Source organism: Apaloderma vittatum, unplaced genomic scaffold (genome assembly GCF_000703405.1).
Source record: "Apaloderma vittatum isolate BGI_N311 unplaced genomic scaffold, ASM70340v1 scaffold22807, whole genome shotgun sequence".
NCBI lineage: Eukaryota > Metazoa > Chordata > Aves > Trogoniformes > Trogonidae > Apaloderma > Apaloderma vittatum.
This window is the reverse complement of record NW_009725952.1, coordinates 2261-22918: the sequence shown is the minus strand read 5'-3', so window position 1 is coordinate 22918 and position 20658 is coordinate 2261. Positions and strand designations below refer to the sequence as shown.

The following is a 20658-nucleotide window of genomic DNA, read 5'->3' as shown; positions in this document are numbered from 1 at the left end:
GGTAACAGCCCCAGGCCTGCCCCGTGCCCTTCCCCTGCTGCCCCAGGCAGCCTTCCCGGCAGCTCCGCGCCCGCTCTCAGGCCATGGAGACCGAAGGCGTTGGTTCGCTCGCTGAGCAGTGCTGGTGCGGGGCAGGGGCTCGTTCAGAAAGGTGGCCTCAACCGAAAGCCCGAGGGTTTTAGTACCTGGAGTGCAGGGCCCTGGGGTGGGGCAGAGCCCAAGCAGCCAGGGCTGCCCGTGTGCCCCCTCCTCGCTCCTGCGGGCGCTGAGCGTGGCCTCAACCGAAAGCCCGAGGGTTTTAGTACCTGGAGTGCAGGGCCCTGGGGTGGGGCAGAGCCCAAGCAGCCAGGGCTGCCCGTGTGCCCCCTCCTCGCTCCTGCGGGCGCTGAGCAGCAGGGTGGGGGGACCAGGGGTTGTTCCGTCAGTCAGTGGTAAATAAAAGTACCTACGAAAGGACATAGGTGCTTTTCACGTCGTTCAGGAATGGCATCACAGCAAATTCGACCTCCTCCAATTTGTAACAAATGAAAGTGACAGGGAGGTGCAGTCACAGGTGCTGTTTCCTTTCCAACCCATTTCCAAGCCCCGGGACCTTTGAGTGAGACAACGTCAACTTACACACAAACCTGCTGGTCTGAGGTGAAGGTGTAACGCTCTGTGGTTTGTGACAGTGTTTGGGTTTGCATGTTTGTTGGGTTTTTAATGAAAACTTTAAAAACCATCTTAAATGTTGCTTTGTTTCAGGAAAAAAGCCATCGAAGCTGAAGTCGATGCCGCAAGAAGATGGTCTCACAAATGGGGATTCTTGAAAGTACCTCTTGAGGAGGTAAAATTGAAGGGCCTATAAGCAACACATGAAATTTACTTGTACGCAAATTTATCTGGACACAAAATTAAGAGAGCACAGAAGACTAGGAAAGTACTGAGTGTGCTTTACTAAGCTGAGGTCCAAGGTAACAAGTGTACCACTTCTAAGATGAGTTCAAAGTTTCAGTTTTCCTCTGAATAAAATACAGCAAGTGGTAGTTTATATGCTGTGCATATTCTGATATATTTCTCTTGAGAAACATGACTCGCAATAGTGTTAACAAGTACTAGATGCACACTGACAGGAAAATATTTCCCCTTTGTCTATCCATATGGTAGTTTAAAAATCTAGGGGAAGAGGTTGTAGCTAATTAAATTTTCAGTGGGGGAATTTACAACAAACAAAAATATTTGGAGAGATGTCTATTCTCAGTGATGTTTAGATATTAGAATGTAGTAGCACATAATGTTACATTTGGAATAACAGCATTTCATTGCTAAAGATTCGGATGGATATTTGTAAATGTGCTTTCCGTAGGACTAGAAGTACTTAATTTGATCTAGGATTTTTTTGAAAATTCTAGTAGGCACACAGGTTAGCACCTTTGAAAACTTTGGTCCTCAACATCCATTCTGGAAAACTATGGTCTGTCATGCACACCGCCTTTGCACAGTACTGACAGATCTACAGCTGAAAAGTTGACAAACTGCACGTTGTTACTATTGGTAAACATGTGTATTTAGCGTTTATTAATCTTCATTTTGTGGTCATAAAAGATATGTAAGATATATTTCTAGCCCTTTATTGGACCACTGGTATAGTTAAGAGAGCTGGAATCAGTGAGCAATATATAGCTTTTCATCTGAAATTGAAAATTACATCACTTTCTGAAAACAAAAAATCCATTACGATAATTTCCAAAGCACTACAATAAGTAATCCTGCTTTAGAGGGAAAGAACAAGGAGTTCAGATGCAACAAGGAAGGGAATGGTGTAGATATCAGATATTGCAGCATATTTCAAATGATAAAGAATTCAATTTTTAATGTTGATGTTTCGGTTTTAGTTGATTGAAGATAGAAAGAAAGAAAATACAAAGCCCAGGATAGAGCTTCCAGAGCATCTGCAGGTTCGACCTGTGACACCTGTGGAAAAATACATTAAGGTTAGAAAACCAGATTTTAAAATTGCAACACAGCAATATCTGTCTTCAGAAACCACACAAGTTCTAAAAATCAGTTGTCTTGTAGAGGTGGGCCTTTAACTAAAGGTCAGTGTAAATTGTTCTTGTACCCTGAGCAATGTTTTAAAAGCATTCATTTAACGCTAGGAGTTGCCCTTTGGATGTGGTTGTTAGCTCACAGACCTTTCACTGTACACAATCATCTTTCTGTAAAGCACCTCCCCATGCGCTCCTCTGTGACATCTGGTAACAGTGCTCACAGAGGCAGTTGTGACTGCTGACCATTCCTTGCTCGAGTGAACATATATGTCTTGCTTCAAGATGTGTCGTAAACTTACCTCTTGGTTTTAACTGTTGGTTAAGATGTAGCCATTTTTCTAGCTTTAAGACAGTCTTCTTTTGGCAGAGACAATGCCACTGCCCTCTTCAGTGGCATAAATTAGCAAGAAGCCAGTTCTAATGAGCCAATTCATAGCTATTTGATTTTACAGTATATGATGTATATTCACATATTCAGAGTCTAAAAGTTGTCAAACAGCTGGAAATGAGAGTGGAATGTGACTGATGTTTGATTTATAAATACACACTGTCAGAATCACCAGTGAATGGGATAACTATACAGGCAGCTAAATCAGTGACATTGGGAGAGGAACATCTTCATAAAAGGGGAAGCAAAATATGCTAACAGAAAAGAAGGTTAGTCCACTTAGAGAAGATTAAGGAAACAAAAGATTGGAAATTCCTACTTGCTGAGCTAGCGTTCTTTCAAAGGATTCCAAGGGTGAGGAGATAAGGTGAGGAAGTAGTAAAAGCTTTTACTGAGATTAAATTGAAACAAAAATTAAGAGCTAGTGCTGAGTGTGGCAGAAAAATTAAATGGAAGGATTTCTGCCATTAGCACTACTTGTTCTCCAGTTTTGTCTCAAGCTTCCAATCTCAGTCAAGTTTACCTCTGCTTCAGCAGGGAGGGTGTATGCTCACAAATCAGGCAGACAGTTATCAGCTGCTAAAGTAGCATGCATAGCCTGCTGCATACTGAAACAGGGATCACAGTTTCAATTTTACCTCGGAATCTTTATTTGCTGAGGAAGAAAAGGGTTAGCCGTAATTTAGGTCACCATTTATGTATTCAGAGTGAAGTTTCTTAAGTCCTTATTCAGAACTACGTGTCTTTCTGCACATTTGCCTTCATGGTAACAGTCATCATATCTGTTCTTCTCCTTAGGTTAGATAAATAATTGCTTCTTCATAGTCCCTTCCCCCAGAATGTAAGTGGGACATAATTTCCTTCATTATCCTGCTCTGTGGGTGGCACTTTTGACCATAAAAATTATCTTTTCAGAGGAACTGCTCCACCTAAATATCATAAACATTTTCTAATCTTGGCTAGAGAACAAAGTGAAGCAACTCTGGCAAGAGAACTGAAACATTGTTCTCTTGCTGTGTGTTTCTCTACTAAGTCCCCAGATGCTAAAATGATATAATGTGCCCAACTGAGATGATTCAGCCAAAGTAAGCACCGCAGTCAGTGAACAGACTGTTGGCTTTTGTGTTTTTTTCCTTTTTAGCTAGATTAGTTGCAGATTAACTTGATACTTACCCGTCTTTTAAAGTAGAAAGAAGGTGGAACGAATAAGTAGTTCTTGGTGCAGAAGCTGGCTTGGTTAGTAAGATCTTTAGCATTTGGCCATGAAACTGTTATTGCATAGTTGCATTGCTACCAAGTACGTTAGAGCAAGTATAAAAGGCTGTTTTTCCTGTATAGAGAAGTTAACTAGTTATTATTACTGCTGTTATTATTATGATTATTATTAAAGGAAAAAAGCTAGATAAAATTATTCTCTTGATAATGTAAAGCCAGTAAAGCCCTTACAAAGGCATTGAGCAAAACTTAAAAAACAAAAAAATGGTATGCTGACATGGACTACGAAACAATAATTTGTTTTTTGATTTCCTGTTATACATACCAGATACCAAAAGACATATTTCATACTAAAAGACGTATTTTTTTTAGGAAGGGTGGTAAATGGAAGTTACTTACTTTATCGGAATTTGGCCACTTTACTTGTCGCTTTCCTTGTGCCCTGCTATAGAATGGGACCTAAGTTATTCTAATGACATTTTAAATTATAAACTATCCTGTATTATAAATCAAACTTGCATGCAACTGGGCTATCTTTCGAAGTTCTTATTTCCTTCTGCCAGTGTCAGTGTGTTCAGGATATTAATTCAGTGGACTGCATTTAAAACCACGTTTTTATAAGTTCTCATTTCCATGCACACTACAGAAAAAAAAAAAAGAGGATGTTGCATGCCAGAAATTACAATCAAAAACCTTTTAATCATTGAATTCTACGTGTTACTTTTATTCCAGGTGATTCCATCTCCTCCAGTGCCTAAGACTTCCCAGGGGTTTATTGGCTGGAGATCAGCTGTTCCCAAGTTGGGACTTGAACGTGGTTTTCAAATCCAAAGCTGCAAAGGTACCTTCTTTAAGGATCTGAAGTGGCCATGTGAAGCTTCTGACTGATATTAAGAAATAAGTTAGGCACCAAGACCCGTTTGCATGCCTAAATTAATGTTCTCTAGTGGACTGGTAAATGTTTATGTTTTAATAACATCCACATCCACAATCATTTTAGTAAAGTGTGCACATTTTAACATAGCTTTTCCCTTGTTACTGATCTTTTGAAATCTACGGCATCCAAACTGTTAACACTGCTTCAGGTTTACTTAGAAGTAAAAATAAATAAACTCATATAAAGATCAAAGAGCAGGTACTACTTTTATTAGCATTAATAGGACTACAATACTATTTATTGGAAGTCTTAAAAAACCTTATTTTGTAATGACAGAGCACATTTTTACAATTGTTCCTCCATGAAAGCCTCTGTTCAGACTCAGTTTCACAGCAGCTTTTTCAAACATAAATGCAGACCGCCGTGTTCCTGACAATCTAACCCTGTTCCTCATTCCCAATTCATCACTCACCAGTATTGGAATCTGCATTTAGAGTTCGTTTTAAATCAGCACTGTGAACTAGCTCACTACTGAGTTGCTCAAGTGCCCATGCTAGCACAAAAATATCTTTTTTATACAGGAAGGGAATGGGAAGAGGCAAAGAGTAGAAGGCATGACTTAAATTGGCTCAAGCTGCCACGGAACTGTGTCCTTGCATTTGAAAAGAAGCTTTCCTCATTAAAAACCAAACCAAACAAATACAAAACACCTGCAGGAAAGATGATTATCAAGCTTCATCACAGTGTGTTCACTGCAGCTTGAAAAAAAAGCAGGCAAATCATAAGTATACTTAAGTCATAATTATTAAATGCATTTTCTTTTGTGTTGTGCATGCTTTACAGGTACTTTGTGTAGATAGGTCAGTAACAGTAGTTTGCAGTGCAGCTGGGACACAAAATCACTTTCAAAAATCAGTTTGGGTTTCAAAACAGGCTTTTTTTCCCCATTATTTGATCAGAATGAAAATGTGTTAAAAGATATTTATGTTGCTTGAGTTTTGTTTATACCAATACTTAGACCAACCAGGACTGGTGAAAGCCTCAGAAACTGTAGAGGATTGCACTGGGAGTTACTGGTGCAGCTACCTCAGTGCTATGCAGGTCAGTCCTGCATTTTATTACCTACCTGAGGATTTGCCATGACTTTTGGAAACTCATTTCATTGCAGCAGCTGTTTGTAGGATATAGTTTTAAATGGCTAACATGTTTAAACCAGAAGATTGTACAAACGATTAGCAGCCTCCAAGAATTTGACACAAGCTTATAAGTCCTTGTCAGTGCTATGCAGGTCAGTCCTGCATTTTATTACCTACCTGAGGATTTGCCATGACTTTTGGAAACTCATTTCATTGCAGCAGCTGTTTGTAGGATATAGTTTTAAATGGCTAACGTTTAAACAATTAGCAGCCTCCAAGAATTTGACACAAGTCCTTGTTACTGAAAGAGGAAAGCCTTTCCTCTTTAATCCTGCTGCAAGATCTCCTCTGTGTTCTGCAGCTATCAATATCTACTACTTCTTGAGTCAGCAGTATGTCTTTGCCTTTCCTAGCAGTGGGTCGGCAGCTAGCGTTTGTTCTTCTTCCCAAGAAATGACTCACAATGATCAACATCCCACCTTTTTTTTTTTTACATCCAGTTTCAAATGCCCACAAAATAATAATATTTTACTTTTTCCATATTCTTTACTAATAATGGAGAAATGACTCATATCCTTTGGAAAGATTACACAAGAATGAGAATACATAGCAGAAGTAACTTCAGACACATTACTTAAAAACCAGAATAAAGAATAACTTGGAATCAGTCTCTGGAAACTCAAGCTAAATTGCAGTTTAGCTACTAACTATAGCATGTGTAAACTGTTCTTTGAACAAGCAAGATAATTGTAAGAACAATATTTTAAATCAGTGTGTTTCTTGTCATTGCTAGGTTTGTATCTATTTATTTTAATCACATGGTTCTTCAGTTTAGTTTAAGGTCACGTATAGACCTTCTTATTCTTGTCCAAGTTATATAAACAGGTATAGTAAAGATTAATATGTAATTTAGTAGCAACAAAATTACATGAATTCAGGTCAGACAAAAGGGGAGCTTCAAGACCACTCTTTAAAAAAAAAAAGTTATATTAAAGAACCAAAGCTGGCACCTAGTATCCAGTGGATGTTTGTGTGAAGTGAAATCCAAATCCAAATGAGTCATGGTTTGATTTTGAAAACCAAAATAAATTCTTCACCCAGATATTTCTGAATCTTATTCCCAGTGTCTGAATATTAACTCTCTACTAACGATAAGGTTTTTATTATTACAGTTTCCATCATTTAAGGTACCTTCAGGACATACTTTGATATAGGCTAATTTGGATTGTGTAAGGAGTATTGTCTAAAATTTGCACTAACTTTTCTAGCATAACTCTGTCAGTTAATTGATCCGTGTATTTGGCATTTTGGTCTTTAAGCATATGTGAAACTATAAACCTGGCTACTTCTTTTCTCAACACTCTTAGTTTGACTCTTTATACCTGAAAAAATTGACTAGAGGTTGTAGATTTGCATCTGACAAAGGACTGCCCAGTCAACTGCCCCGTGAATCCAAAAGGCTAATACAGAATTATTAAATTGCCTTGTAATGTGTCAAACCTGGCATTTAGTTTGCAGAAATTAACCTATTTATTGGAGCCAAGTTGGGCACATAAATGTCACTGCACACTGTAAAATATCACACCATCTCCAAGGTCAGAACAGTTTTAGTGAACTTGGTGCACACATGGGGGAAATGCTTCAAAACAAAATCGTCGCTTCAAAAACGCAACAAAAGTGAAGACAGTTTTAATTCTATATAAATGTCTTAGACCCGTGCTGCTGTGCAAGTGAGAACAGAATGTTTATAAACATATATAAAAAGTCATGCAGTCCATTTTTAACCAAAATTTGAAAACAAGATATAAGTGTATTTAGATGTCTTCTATCCTTAATTCTAAATTTCGTGTAGTGTAGTCTTTTGTAAAGCTTTTCATGGTCTAAGGATCACGTTAGCAAAGTGCTATGCATACCAGTCCCTCCTTCGCTGACTAGTTTTCAGAGAAACTAGTTCTTTGGTAACAGGCTTATTTTAAAGAGGAACTATGAATGATGCTTTCAGAACTGCATATGCAAAACTTTTACTGCATTTGATACACAGTCACCATAGCAAGCCATGAAAACAGGTCAGCCATACAGCTTTTGCCACCATGGACGTGTGCCTGCATATACTTTCCTGGGTGTGTGATGAAATAATAGTAGAGGCTTAAATGACAGTTGTATTTAAGTTGGAGAACTCTGAAATCAGAATTATCTTTCTCACAAGCACTTGCTTTATAAACAACAAAATTGGGTGACAAAACCCTAGTGCATTTTCCTTCACAATGTGTTCTTTTCTGTGCTGTTAGAACTGGCACAGAACTGGCAGTTGCTATTTATAATTTCATTAATGTAAGATATTATACTGAGAGCTCAGAGTTGTAAGATCATTATTTATTTTAAATACATTTTGCATCAGAGAATAAAGATTTTTGATTAGATGATAGTAAAATGGTAATTCTGAGTAAGTAGCACTACTCAAACTGCAGTCACTGTACAAGCGCTGCTGTACATTTTGAAGGCAGCAAATGAAAGCAAGCGCAGCATGTGCGTAGCCAGTTGACCTAGCTGCTGTAAAAGGTGGCTGCTTAGAGAATAAATCTAACCACTATTCTGCATGAGCCGTTTCTACAAAGTTACAGGCGGTGACTATCCTCATGGATACCCACTGCGAGCCTAAGCTTGTGCAAAAAGTTACTGTCTCCAATTCCTTATGCTGGCTACTCTGTCAACCTGAAGTAATTTTAATTGAGATTGTTTGCCTTCAGAGGAGGTAGATTTTATTTTTCTTCTCAGAGCCCTAAGGCTCCGCATTCACATGCATCATTTCCCCCTTCAGTGAAGGATTCCTTGAGGTTTCTTCCACGTTCTACAAAGTACCAAAGCAGCAAACACTGGTCTCACATAGTCACTGGAAAGCAGACCAGAAACCTCTACTCCCACGTGAAGCCCAACCCAGGCCACTTCTTGCATTGGGGTCCTAAACGTGTTGCGTTTAGTTCCCTTTGAAACTGTAAGTGTCAGTGTAGCAAGACAGATAAGGCCCACTCACAGACCTCTTACCTTTTTCCCAACTCCTGTGGTTTTCACATCCCATCCGGTTGTTATTTAACTAGCTGAAAGCATGTCACACCATTTCATAGGACCACAGTATAATAAATGTAACTGTACTGGGAAACAATATGTGCTGCTGTGAAACTGGTAAGGTTGCCAGTGAACAAAACATTTCCCCTTCAGTCTGCTCTATCATACATGGAAAAGACCAGTAGTATTGAGAAATACATACAAAAAAACCCCCTAAACTTTGTGAAAACAACACAAATCTGATCTGTGTTGCACCAGTGAAACAAAACACTGGAAAAATCATTATTTTTGTCAGATGAATTGGAGATAATTTTGATCTTAGGGTTTCAGGCTGCTCACACGTGGCTTAAGACTTGCTCTGTTACATGGAGAACAGTTCAAAGAGATTAAAAATCTGCTCTTTCCTGTGTGTCTCAGTGGTGGATTTATTTGCATAAGGCTTTCCAACTGGAAATTCTCTGATGTAACCTGAATAGTACCACAGGGCTGCTTTTCATCTCAGCGCAGAAAGATGCAGCGTTGCCATCTCTGAAGTAAGACACGCTTAAGAGTTAGAGCGCTGCGTTTAACAGGCTCTGGCAGAGTATGAGATGTCCAGATCCATCCCAGGACGGTGGTAAGCCACTGGACAAGGCTTGCAGAGGAACTAGAGGTGGTGTTCATGAAGCATGTCCCGAAGCATCTGCATTTTCCTCTGCACCATCCACGAACTGCCATAGCTTCACAGGGCCACCGCGCAGTGCCGTAGCACAGGGACAGCACGTCAGCGTTCGGGGAGCAGATCACCAGGTGAGCAGAGAAGAAGGATGAGATGGGGTCAGGCCATCTGATAAGTATAAAGCAAACATAGGTTCATTGAATTCCTTATCATTAAGCAAATGCAGCTGTATTTACTGTAACATGCAAAGTTCTATCTGGACACGTGAGGCAACGTATTCTTCAGAAAACCATTGTATTCGATCCCCAGTGTAAGATTTTTCCAGCCTTTAATGCTTTAGTTATTCTTAATACATTGACCTCAAAAGTAACATTACAAAGCCTTAGTAAACCTAAAAGTACAAAAAAATTCACTGTGTGTTTAGTGACAGCGCAGGAAATTATAGATCAAAGGCTGGTTGTTTCTTGGTGGGTTTTTTTCTTTTTCAAGAGATGAGTGCATAGGAAAAATCTGAACTCGGAATAAGTACACTTACTACTCTTTGGAAATGCATAACAGAGGCTACACTTACGGAGGAGATGTGCTAGGTACATTATGGTACAATACATTAAAGTACCTTCTTTAGAGAGTATCTCTGAGGATAATTACCTGTCGTATCTTTTATAACATTTAAGTTTATCACTTCTAACTTTGGCCAGTAACAAAAAGCTCAGGATTTTAATGAGAGCTAAGAACAAAATAATGTTTTACATGGGAGTGGTGTGCTTCCTTTTTTTATTTCAGGAAATACTAAGTTCTTAATTTCCTGGTACCAAATTAAGAAAACCCTGGCCAAGTTTTTGCTTTATTTCTCCACAATTTAAAATGATCCGTAAGAAATAAATTTAAAATATTCGGTTTACTTATAATATCTTTAAGCTGATTATTTTTAAATGACACAAGTTATGCACCATGGCTGATGTTGCCACAGGCACAAGGCTAAAATGGAAGATCATTTGAAATTCTTTCCAGCCCTACTTTCCTGCGTCTCTGTCAGTCCCAGAAGGCAGCAGCATCCCAGGGCTCCTTATTTCCCTGAGGCATTTCCAGTGTTGCGCTACAAACCATATTGGAGCATATCTGAAGCCACAGAGTACTCGGGCGCCTGTACAAACTTGAGATCAGACACAGGCAAAAACTAAGTTTACCCAGCTGAACTTGGGAAGGCAAGCTACTAGTGTGGGTATTTTCAAGTTTGTATTTATTCATTTAATTGTTCTGGAATGAAGAGATTACCATCATAAACCTGGAGTCCAGGAAATGAATTATTATTATTATTATACCGCATTTATTATGGGGCAGCTCACTAGGTCTCTACTTGAAGCTCTCTTCTTTCTGTAACATGTAATAACCTTACGCATCCCATTTTAGGTAAGCTGCCCACTGCACTTACGTAGCTATGCTGAAATGCAAAATTTTGAAGTCATTAGTCGGTACAATGTGTTTTTATTAATGTAAATTACACCACGTGATCGCAGGTTGTGTTGCTGCCCAGGTTTGGCACAACTTTGAATTTGGCCCTTTCGCTCATGTTTCCTCCTGCCCTGCTTTGTCTGCTTCGCTAAAGAAGCGAAATAAAGGTTCACTAAAGATTGGAATAAACCTGAGAACTTTAAAGCACAGAAATAGATGCAACCATGAAGAAATAAACAGAACAGAAAGAACCTCCATTCCTCCTCCCCGATTCTCGTCAGGCGGCTCCGCTCACGCCAGCTTCCCTGGGTGCGACTGACTGCGGGATCAGGCCTTGCGGGCACCAGACTCGGACTAAACGCAGCTGGGCATGGCTCTTGGTAGGCAAGGGTTATAGCAGCTCCAATAACCACAATATTTAAGAGTTCTAACATGGGGAACGTGGAAGTGGCCGTTTTATCTCTCTCTGCTTCCCTGATAAAGGCTCTTTATTCGCTCCATTTATCTGAGCTGCTTTCCAGAAAGATCGTTGTTGTAGAGAACAGCCCTGCACCAAAACAGAACACGGCAGCCTTCGCCTCCGACACCCCACGCACACACACTTCTGTCTCTTGCTTTCTCCAAATGATGCCTCCAGGCTGCCGTGTGACACCCGGCTAATCTGTCCTGCTGAGAGTGCCACACAGCCCCTGCTCCAGCTGACCCAAACCTGACAATGCCTTCTCACTTCTCGCCGCCCGAAACCAGCCCCCCCTCCTCCTCCCGAAGTGAGAGACGGTTAATGCTTTTATTCCTCACCGGGGAGCAAGATGAACCCAGCTCTGCTAGTGAATCTCCTTTGCTTGCTGACATGCGTCAGACACAACATTCTCATCCTTAAAAGCTGGAGAAAAACCAAAAACAAAGCAAAAGCCCAAAAAACCCCAGTGAGCTACAGTCCCTGTCTGGAAAAAAAAAGCAGCCGTTATGCTCTTATTGCCAGAGCACAGTCACGCCCTTTGTTTAAAGGAAAGCTGTAGTAATTTCTTGTGCTCCCCATCATGTGCATTACAGCTTCCATCTTAGCATTGTATTTGCTTAACAAACAAACCCCACGTATTTAGTAGAAGCCAAGATACAGCTGATGGGCTGGAGAGAAAATGCGTGAGGACACCTTTTACTGGTTCACTTGGGCAGAGAGATGTCCCCCACCTCATTTCCTTCCTGGCTGGAGTCACGGGCAGAGGCGAAGCAGCCCTTCTTGCTTAAGCACAAGTCCTGAGAAGTCAGGGGGGCTGTGATGCTTCTGTCAGACGAAAAGTGAGGGTGTACGAGCAGTGGTGCTGCTGGGGCAGGGACTGGGAGAGCTCTTCCCCTGCAGTGCAGAGCAACAGGAGATGGAGCTGTGAATCTTTAAGGTAGGAAAACTGACTTTAGCCCACACTTTGGGGGGGTCTTGAGCCAGCTCTGACCAGGGCACAGAGCCAGGGTAGGATGAGCACACTGCAGTGCAAAATTAGACAATAACTTGGCTCTCCAGGAGCACTGCTGGTGGGTTTTTTTTCTCCTAGAAGCCATGTCTTTAATAATTTGAATTACTTATGGGCAAATGAGAAAAGTTTCACCATAGTTCTGGCCAAACTAGGTTTTCCACCATGTTTATTTGTCCTTCTATTTGTTTACCATAGGAGTGCTCAGAAAATAAGCATTTTAGTGGGATAGTTACTAACAATGGCCAGTTGGAGAGTAACTCCTTCACCTTGGGTCAATGCAATTTAACTTGAGAGGGAACAATCTTCTTCATACTCAGCGAATCACAATTAAAACGTCCCTCATGCATTTGTGCAGTATTTTACATTTAGAGGACTCAAGGAGAAAGGATTGCCTAAATCTGCTTTTAATTCTCCTTTCATTTGCTCTGTTGGAGTCACTGCTCATCAGTCATTACTCGTCAATAGCGACAGGCCTTACCTGGCTCGTTCTGCTGGGCAGCCAGACTCTGCCCTGCTGTGTGCACCTACTGGTTTACTGGTTCTGCTGGAGTTAGCAATCTGTTGAGGTTTTGTGAAGCGCAGAAGACACCAAATTACATAAATACTGCAATTATTTAGAATGTATTTTACATTCCTTTCATGTGTCCCTTTGGCAGTGTTGCTAAGAGTTGTTTTGGAGCTGAATAGCGCACATGCAGACAGTAGCCATGGATCTGATAAAAGCATCCCCCAAGAAAGGGTCTTCAAACCCAGTGAGCCAAATCTCTTTCTGTTTTGAAGAAGGGCTCTGTACTGATGATTTTCGCGTTTTGTAATGTGAAAAAGTAGATAAATACACACCGTTGCCATGCAAGCCTATGCCTACGGAACGGTTCCCGTAAGGCCAGGTTACAGCCAGTTTGCAGAGTTAGCGCCATACCTCAGGTTCCAAACCCTTGTTTTGTTCATCTGGTCTCACCTAAACCTGGTGGGGTTTGGATACTGGACATAAAATACATCAGACCTACTACCTGGCAGCACTGGACTGGATTGTGAACCTTCCCAGGTCTCTGCTTCTAAGAAACGATTCTGAATTTAAACTTCAGCTGACTCCCAGATCCTCTAATCAAGGTGCCACGTGAGGCAGGATCATCTCTGTCCAAAATGCAGAGAACAGATTTACAGCCATGTTTAATCACAACTGACCAGGGCCTGCAGAGCCAGAACAGTATAAAAGGACAGGAAGCCTGTAAGATTAGTGTGCAGGGCAGGATATGCTGCTTTAGGAAAAGCTCACAAAGGGGGTTAAATAAAGAGAAAGTGAGTTCATAATACAATGAGACAAAGTATTAAAGCTTACAGGACTGTAGTTCCAACCTGGGTCTCTCACAACACTAATAAAACACACAAGCTTCACTTTCTGCCCTGATTACTACAGATTTCTCTATAAAATTAAAGCTTTATTATGCATAATTCAATTTCATCAACTGCTTTTCTTTATTGTCCCTTCTAATTATGCACGTATATACTTGTTATTTATTAGAATACATACATCATGCCCAAAGAACAACACAGAAGTGCATACACACACTTCCTGGGCGAGGAGAAAGGAAAAATCAGTCAGGTCAATCAGGAATTTGTTTACTTCCCTGTCCTGTTCTGGATTTGGAGGCGTTTGTGCAGATTTCAGAAACCACCTCTGAATTCTGTCTGAATATCTCTTGACTGTTACAAGGGCATTAATTAGCTGCATTCCATAATGTAACACACCAGCTTTAAAGGGGTTTTATTTCCGAAAAATGAGGCCAGATGAACAAAAGGTTTTGTGTTTCTAATGGCCTATTGATGACACCACAGTGACTACATTTGTTGCTTGATTCTGGCTCAGAGAGACTAAAGTCAGTGGCGTTTGATATTTCACATGAATTAAACTTCTCCGATCACGATTCAGGACTGAAGTCCAAAATCAGACCTGTAAAGGATACATGCTACAGGATTCTTACTTTCTCCGCAAAGCTCCAGCGGGAGCTTGGGCAGCAAGGCTTTATGGTCAGACTTCAAGGGCAGTCGTCTGAACTCAGCCAGCGGGGGTGACCCCTTCAAGGGAAGGCGCCAGGGCCGTACAGGAACACGGCACATGGACCTTGTTCCGCCCCAGCCCACCTTTCCTGTGCTGACCACTCACCCTACCCTTCAAGAACATCTGTATAGAACAAAACTCAGCAAAATACTTCAAATCTTTTTTCTGCACATATCAAATTACCTGTGGAATATAACTAATCTCATCTGCACGTATTACCTGCAAGGTGTCGATATAGCACGTAGTCCAGAGGCATTTAGGTACAGCGAAGAACGTGACGCCTGCAAGTCTGTCTTCTCTCCCAGAGTAGAGAGAGACTTGACAAGCCACTGTAATGGATGATTTATCTGTTTGTGGTATTGATTTATTAATTTGTTACAGGCTAATCACTAATCAGCATCTGATTTGCAGATGATATAAGAGGTTTGTTACCCACTGGCCCGCCACCTCCCCTCCAGAACTCACAGAATAGCTCAAGCTTGTACAACACCAAACGGGCAGATGAACTGAAGTTCAAGTGCAGGAGAGACTTTAGTTTCATAAACTAGATGCCAACACTGTTTTGCACTCCTTGGGCTGAGCCCTGCCAAGACAACACTCCTAACCAGATCAGGGAGAGGTGGCCTCATGTCCCTCAGGTCAGAATTTGGCTAAGCACATGCAGAACATGTTTGGCTCCTTCCACATGTGCATATTAAATCTACATTCAGCAGCACAGGAACAGAAGGACAATATATGGTAAAGACACTGGAGTTGGACTTCAAAGATCAGGATGCAATTCCACAGACTCCCAGGGTGACTTTGGCCACAACAGTCACTCTCCCCTGCTTCAGTTCCCGTCTGTAAAAAACAAAATAACCACTCCTCATTTTAACTTCATCCATCTTTGCAATTTACACTCAGAGTTCTTTGTAGTGGTGTTTCTTTCTCACAATACATCCAGCTCCCAGCACACAATGTCCTCTTCAGAACAGCCTCATGGAAATGTATTAAAAAAGAAAAAAAAAAGAAACTTATAAAATACCCACTGATGAGATAAGACCACCAGCGCAACAATGCAGTGAACAGCTGTAATCTGTGGGAGGATTATTTCTCTTTGCCATAAATGCCATCTATTTTTCAAGACACAAGTCATTCCCTTTCCTAGAACAGGGAGCTCGGTATCTGCAGCGACTTGCCTTCCAACCAGCACAGTTTTCAAAGGCTCCCAGTAGTTTGTGACATTAAATAGAAGGTGTCACATCTTAATGACAAATATTAGTACTAGTCTGCTTGATTAACATAATTTGTTTCTTCATTGGGTATTTTATTCCAGATGAGCTGCTTTTCAGCTGTATTTTCTAGGGGAAAAAAATATGCATTCTGACATGGAACACTAATGTGCCCTCTGCAGTCACCTCTTATCTCTAACTTCTTCTCTCCTCCCGTTCTGAAATGAAACGAGCTCTAGCAGCAGCCATTGGTCAAGAGTCTCATACACTGGATACCTGCCAAGGCTTTTGGGGTGTTTAGCACAGACAAAAGGTCTATTTCTATGACACACACATTCAAATTTAGCGCTAAACTGGTGGAAAAAAAAAAAGAGAAAAATATGTAAAGTGTCACTTTCTGACAAGCAGAAAATTAGAATTCATTCCCCTGAGAATTAAATGGACTTTTCTGCTTCCAGTCACTAACTATGACAAGGTTAACATTTTTCAGTCTAATGACTGAGGACATCAAGTGTGCATGTGAATAAAAAATAGAATTACTAGAGGGTATTAGCTAAGTGTGTGACAACAGCCCAAACTGACAACAGAACTCCAAGGATGCAGATCCTAACTAACACCGACCATTTGCCGCCGAGAACCAACGGGTACCCGAAGCACGGGGTACAGCTCCATGCAGGCGGCTTTCTTTCGTTATTAACAACATAAGCAAGCACAGGCACACCGACATCTCTGGGTGGGGACAGAGCCCATCTCAGAGCCCAGCCAGCACGCTGCCAGTATCGCAGGCAGGGACACTGTCCTGGGCAGCGCGTTAATTAGAGGTCACACAAGCCTGAAGAGACTCAGAAATGGAAAAATTCCAAGCACATCTCTTATTTCCCCAAGGATTCTTTCGCCACTCCCCATTCATGACTCAATTCTGATATGACATAAGAATTAGGGTGTGAGATCAAGATATCATTTGTGAACTTGCCTTCGCTTCTCTACTTCCCAGCTCAGTTTTTCCTGTAGCTCCTTGCTGCCTTAGTCGAATATGGCAAACAGCACGTGCGGCTACAGCTTCTGGACAATGATGTGGGTTTCCATCTAATGCAGCAGCAAGCAGGGAGGACTCAAAGAAAAAAGAGAAGTCTGTGTGTTGATATGCCCTAGGTATTAAGATACTGAAAATTCTCAACTGTTGGGAATCTTTCTAGACATAAATTAAATTGGGGCAGTAAAAGGTAAGACAGGAAAATTGTATTTTCAAATATCTAATTTGGTCTATTCAAAAATATGTGCAAAAATGATATTTAGAGATAAAGGCAGGGTTTAAAAAAGCACTTTTAAAATAGGGGTAGTTAATACATTTAATAACTGAATGAAGAAAGCTGCAAGGACATCAGCAAACTTCAGTGGCGAGAGCTCTCCTTTTATTATTTCTGCCTTTGATTGAGATTCAAAACCTACTTGGCCACAACTGAGAAAAATCTAAAGCTTACAATTTAGGGGACAAATGAAACATTTAAAAATGAAAACAGACATTAGAACTAAAAAGAACAAAAGAAAACCAGAAGAAAACATGTATTTTCAAAACCATGGAATCCGCCTCCCGATTAGCCAACTGGAAAGATTCACCAGTTTCTCTTTTACTGTGGCCCAGCAGGGTGCTCATTATTTGAAACAACATTTTTTTTGTATTTTGAGTCTAAAGTCAGTATGATGGACTATTAGGCAGCTCAGTTACAGATCGTGTTTCCTGTGAGATCAAAAGCTGGATTTTCCTCTATTCATCTGCAACAAGCAGACATGCTTCACACAGTCTGTGAAGGGTTTTTGCTTGGTCAAACCAGCATGAAAGGATCCCTGCGTGTTTTTACACCATAGGTAAGGCCTAACTGTTCCTCTAGTTCATGCCAACATGGCTACATTCCCTCCAGCTTCCTCTTTGCTCGCTTAGTTTGCATCCCGACAGAGGAACAACTGCATTTGGAGATCTTCAAAGAGAAAGATCATTTTCAACCCCGCTCTCATTTACAAGCCAGTCCACGGACCGATGATGCCAAACCGGATCCTCTTTAGCAGCACCCGCCAGTTCTCAGCCGCTCCGCGAGCGCAGCTGTGGAGCTGAGCTCTGTAAGAAGAAAAGCCTCAAGCCAGCTCTTCGCCTTAGACAAAACTTCCCCCCGTGCTGCAGGCGCCCTTCTCGCCGTGCTCTGCTCTGTACTGCAGGCTGCTCTCGCTCCAGCCGCAGGCTGATTACTTTTGGTCTCCAGCTTCATTACCTCACCCTTCCCTACAATAAACTGCATAAGCCACTTATCTGCCTGTAATCCTGATAAATCCAACTCATTCTGAATGAGCTTGTTTTGGTCCTCTGTCCCCTGCCCTCCTACCCCTCCAACTTCTTGAGCCTTATTTTATGTCATCCGCATATTTAAGGCACTTTTGAAATTACATTGTGCTCAAGGTCACCGTGCTGAATTTCATTTCCCCCCATCAGCACATCAATGCTTTAACTCCCATCTGATTTATTTATACTGTTTATTATCAGAGACCAATTCAATCAATATATGCTGGAATTCAAACACACGCACACATTTGAATTACGCACACAAACACTCATCAAGAGATCCAAGACAACTGCTATAGCCAGATCATTCCTCTAACTCATGGCCAGCTTCTAGGTAAGGCAGCTCACAGTTATGAATTTTTATACCTTGACTTTCGCTTGACCCCAGTGGTTCTTTGGTAGCTGGAAACCAAAGGAATTGAAAGGGCGTCACAAATTCCACGGAAGAGGCTTGGGCAAGGGATCTCTGTGTTTCTTATCCCAAGCCAATGGGACCATATTTAAAGATGGGCTTTGGGAGTTGACAGTTCCTTTATTAGCTTCTGTACACACAGGAATTCTAGCAAAACATCATCAAACCATTCCAGACAGCCATGTCAAGCAAGTGTTACAAACAGAACAGTGTATGGAGAGCTGGAACTTGAAGGAATACCAAAGCACCAACCTCAATTGCAGCCTAGGTCAGGCACCAAACCAACCTAAACGGGATGCTGGAAGCGTAGCAGAAAGTGAATAGCTTTTGGCTTCCCTCTGCAAACCACCATCCTTCCTAAATGCTAATGGTCAGCACGATCCTCAGACAGTTCACAATCGACTTCTGGTTGTCTTTGAACACAGTTGGTGGTTACAACTCAAGGAACACTGCAAATTCAAAAAAAAATTATGGCAGAGAAAACATGCACACACAGGTTCTGCTATAGACAGAGAGAGACTACACACAGTGCACTGAACCCGTCAGGGATGTAAGGCACAAAGACTGATTAATCAAAAATTTCAGGTGGTGGATGAAGTTGGGGAAAGATAAGTGCACGTAGTTCTGTACAAGACTATTTTGCATCCACTTAGTTAATTTGAATGCTACCAAGTACAATGAAAAATGGGACATCAATTTCCTCCATAATCGATTTGGGGGTCTGTGGGACTAGAAAGCAGATCCCTGCATAGCTGTCACCTTCATAATTATATTTCCCAGCTAATCTATAGTGTTTCTATTTCTCTCTGTCCTTTACTACCTCCTTATTGCTCTTCCTTCTCAATCCGCTCCCCAGCGTAGATCCTTTGCAAGCATCTTCTATAAGCCATCACCATCTCTTCTAATTACTCTTCTGAAAAAGTTGTTTCTATTTTTCCTTAGTGATACAAGGTCTCCTGTCACCCGAGCTGCACGGGTTCAGCCTAGGATGTCAGGGATTAAATCACGACCTCTCTGAACTCCTCTTGACTTTGGCAGTGTCAAGTTTCACCCTTCTTACATGAATTCCTGGAATCTCTTTGAAATTTTGGTTTAATATTTTACCATTTATGCACAGAGAATATTTTGGTGTCTCTGTCAATCCATTTCTGCTTGGTAACTCCCAGTGTGAATGCTGATTGTGTTTTGCATAAAATTAACTAAATTGCAGCCCTTCTGTTTCATTGGTACTTTTTGTCTGCTTCCTTCGTGAACAATGTCGGGGAGATTGCAAGCTGACTACAATTCTCTTTCCTAAGCAAGAGGAAAACAACATCTAAGAGCCCAATCAGTACAAGTTTCCTGATGTCTGCTGCGTTTTATAAGCTGTATTATACTCTGGCATTTAACAATTTCTGTTCATTTGATTCCCTTTACGGAATGAATGTAATGATTGCCACCGTGTTCTGCACTACTGGTGTCTATTGATAAATACGGAACAGGTATAACAACAAGCTCCCTATTTTTTTCTGTTTAAAAATTCACTGAGCTAAGAAGTTATTTGTGCAATGCCAAAGTAATGAGAAGTCTTTGCCCTCAAGTTTCAATATTCAGTTTCCGAAGAGAGGTCTGCTGTGGGCTATATTTCACAAGAAAGTCAAGATCCACAGCAGTGTTGGGCTTACAAGAGCACAAAACTCTACTCAGGTGTTACTCGAGTCTGGAGGGGCCCATATCCCCAGAGGGATATGGGTATGGAAGTCCCATCAATAAAAGGCATGTTTTGAAAGAAATTACCTCTCTGTCTTCCTTGAAAGACACTCTAATGCCAAAGAAGTTTCAGGCTGTGAAGCGGGAGCTTAAGGCGAGGCGTGCCTGCTGCCTCAGGCGAAGCACAGCCCTCAGTCCCATGGGCGGGATCCAAGCGGGGAGACGCATCCTTCACCTGGGGCCTTGTTGTACGAAGCAGCAGGTGGTACCAACGCTGCGGCACAGGTCCTGCTGTGCTTCTGCTCCTTTATAGACACATCCCTTCACCACTAAGAATGTCCTCATAACATCTCACTTTTGGCAACAGCACCAAGTGTTTCTCTTCTGCAGCTCAAACATATGCAAGGTCCAGGTGTCATTCAGGTGAAATTACAAACATTTCTAGAGAAAGGGGAAATGTTTGGGGAACATTTCACTCATGTCTGAAAGTATGAAAGGTGACAGTTCAGAGACATCCAAGGCTCTCCCTGGCTGCAGTGACTATTTCTAAATAGCAGCAGCCACTGTTTCAGGCTCTGGGGGAACAGCTGTCAGCGTGCTGGCTGTGAGCAATAGCGGGAGAACGGCCAGGCAAGGAAAGGGGGGGAGCTGATAATGATAAGAA

The 20658-nt window shown here is 41.4% G+C and overlaps 1 protein-coding gene across 1 annotated transcript; it reads left to right on the top strand.

The window, feature by feature from the left end:
• Positions 1 to 744: 744 nt before the first annotated feature.
• LOC104269918 (chromosome unknown open reading frame, human C20orf85) lies at positions 745 to 4521 on the top strand (the record flags this gene model as incomplete). Its single annotated transcript, XM_009873116.1, has 3 exons — positions 745 to 826; positions 1875 to 1973; positions 4366 to 4521. Coding segments are annotated over 3 exons (337 nt in total), but the record flags the coding sequence as incomplete, so codon positions are not given.
• Positions 4522 to 20658: the final 16137 nt, after the last annotated feature.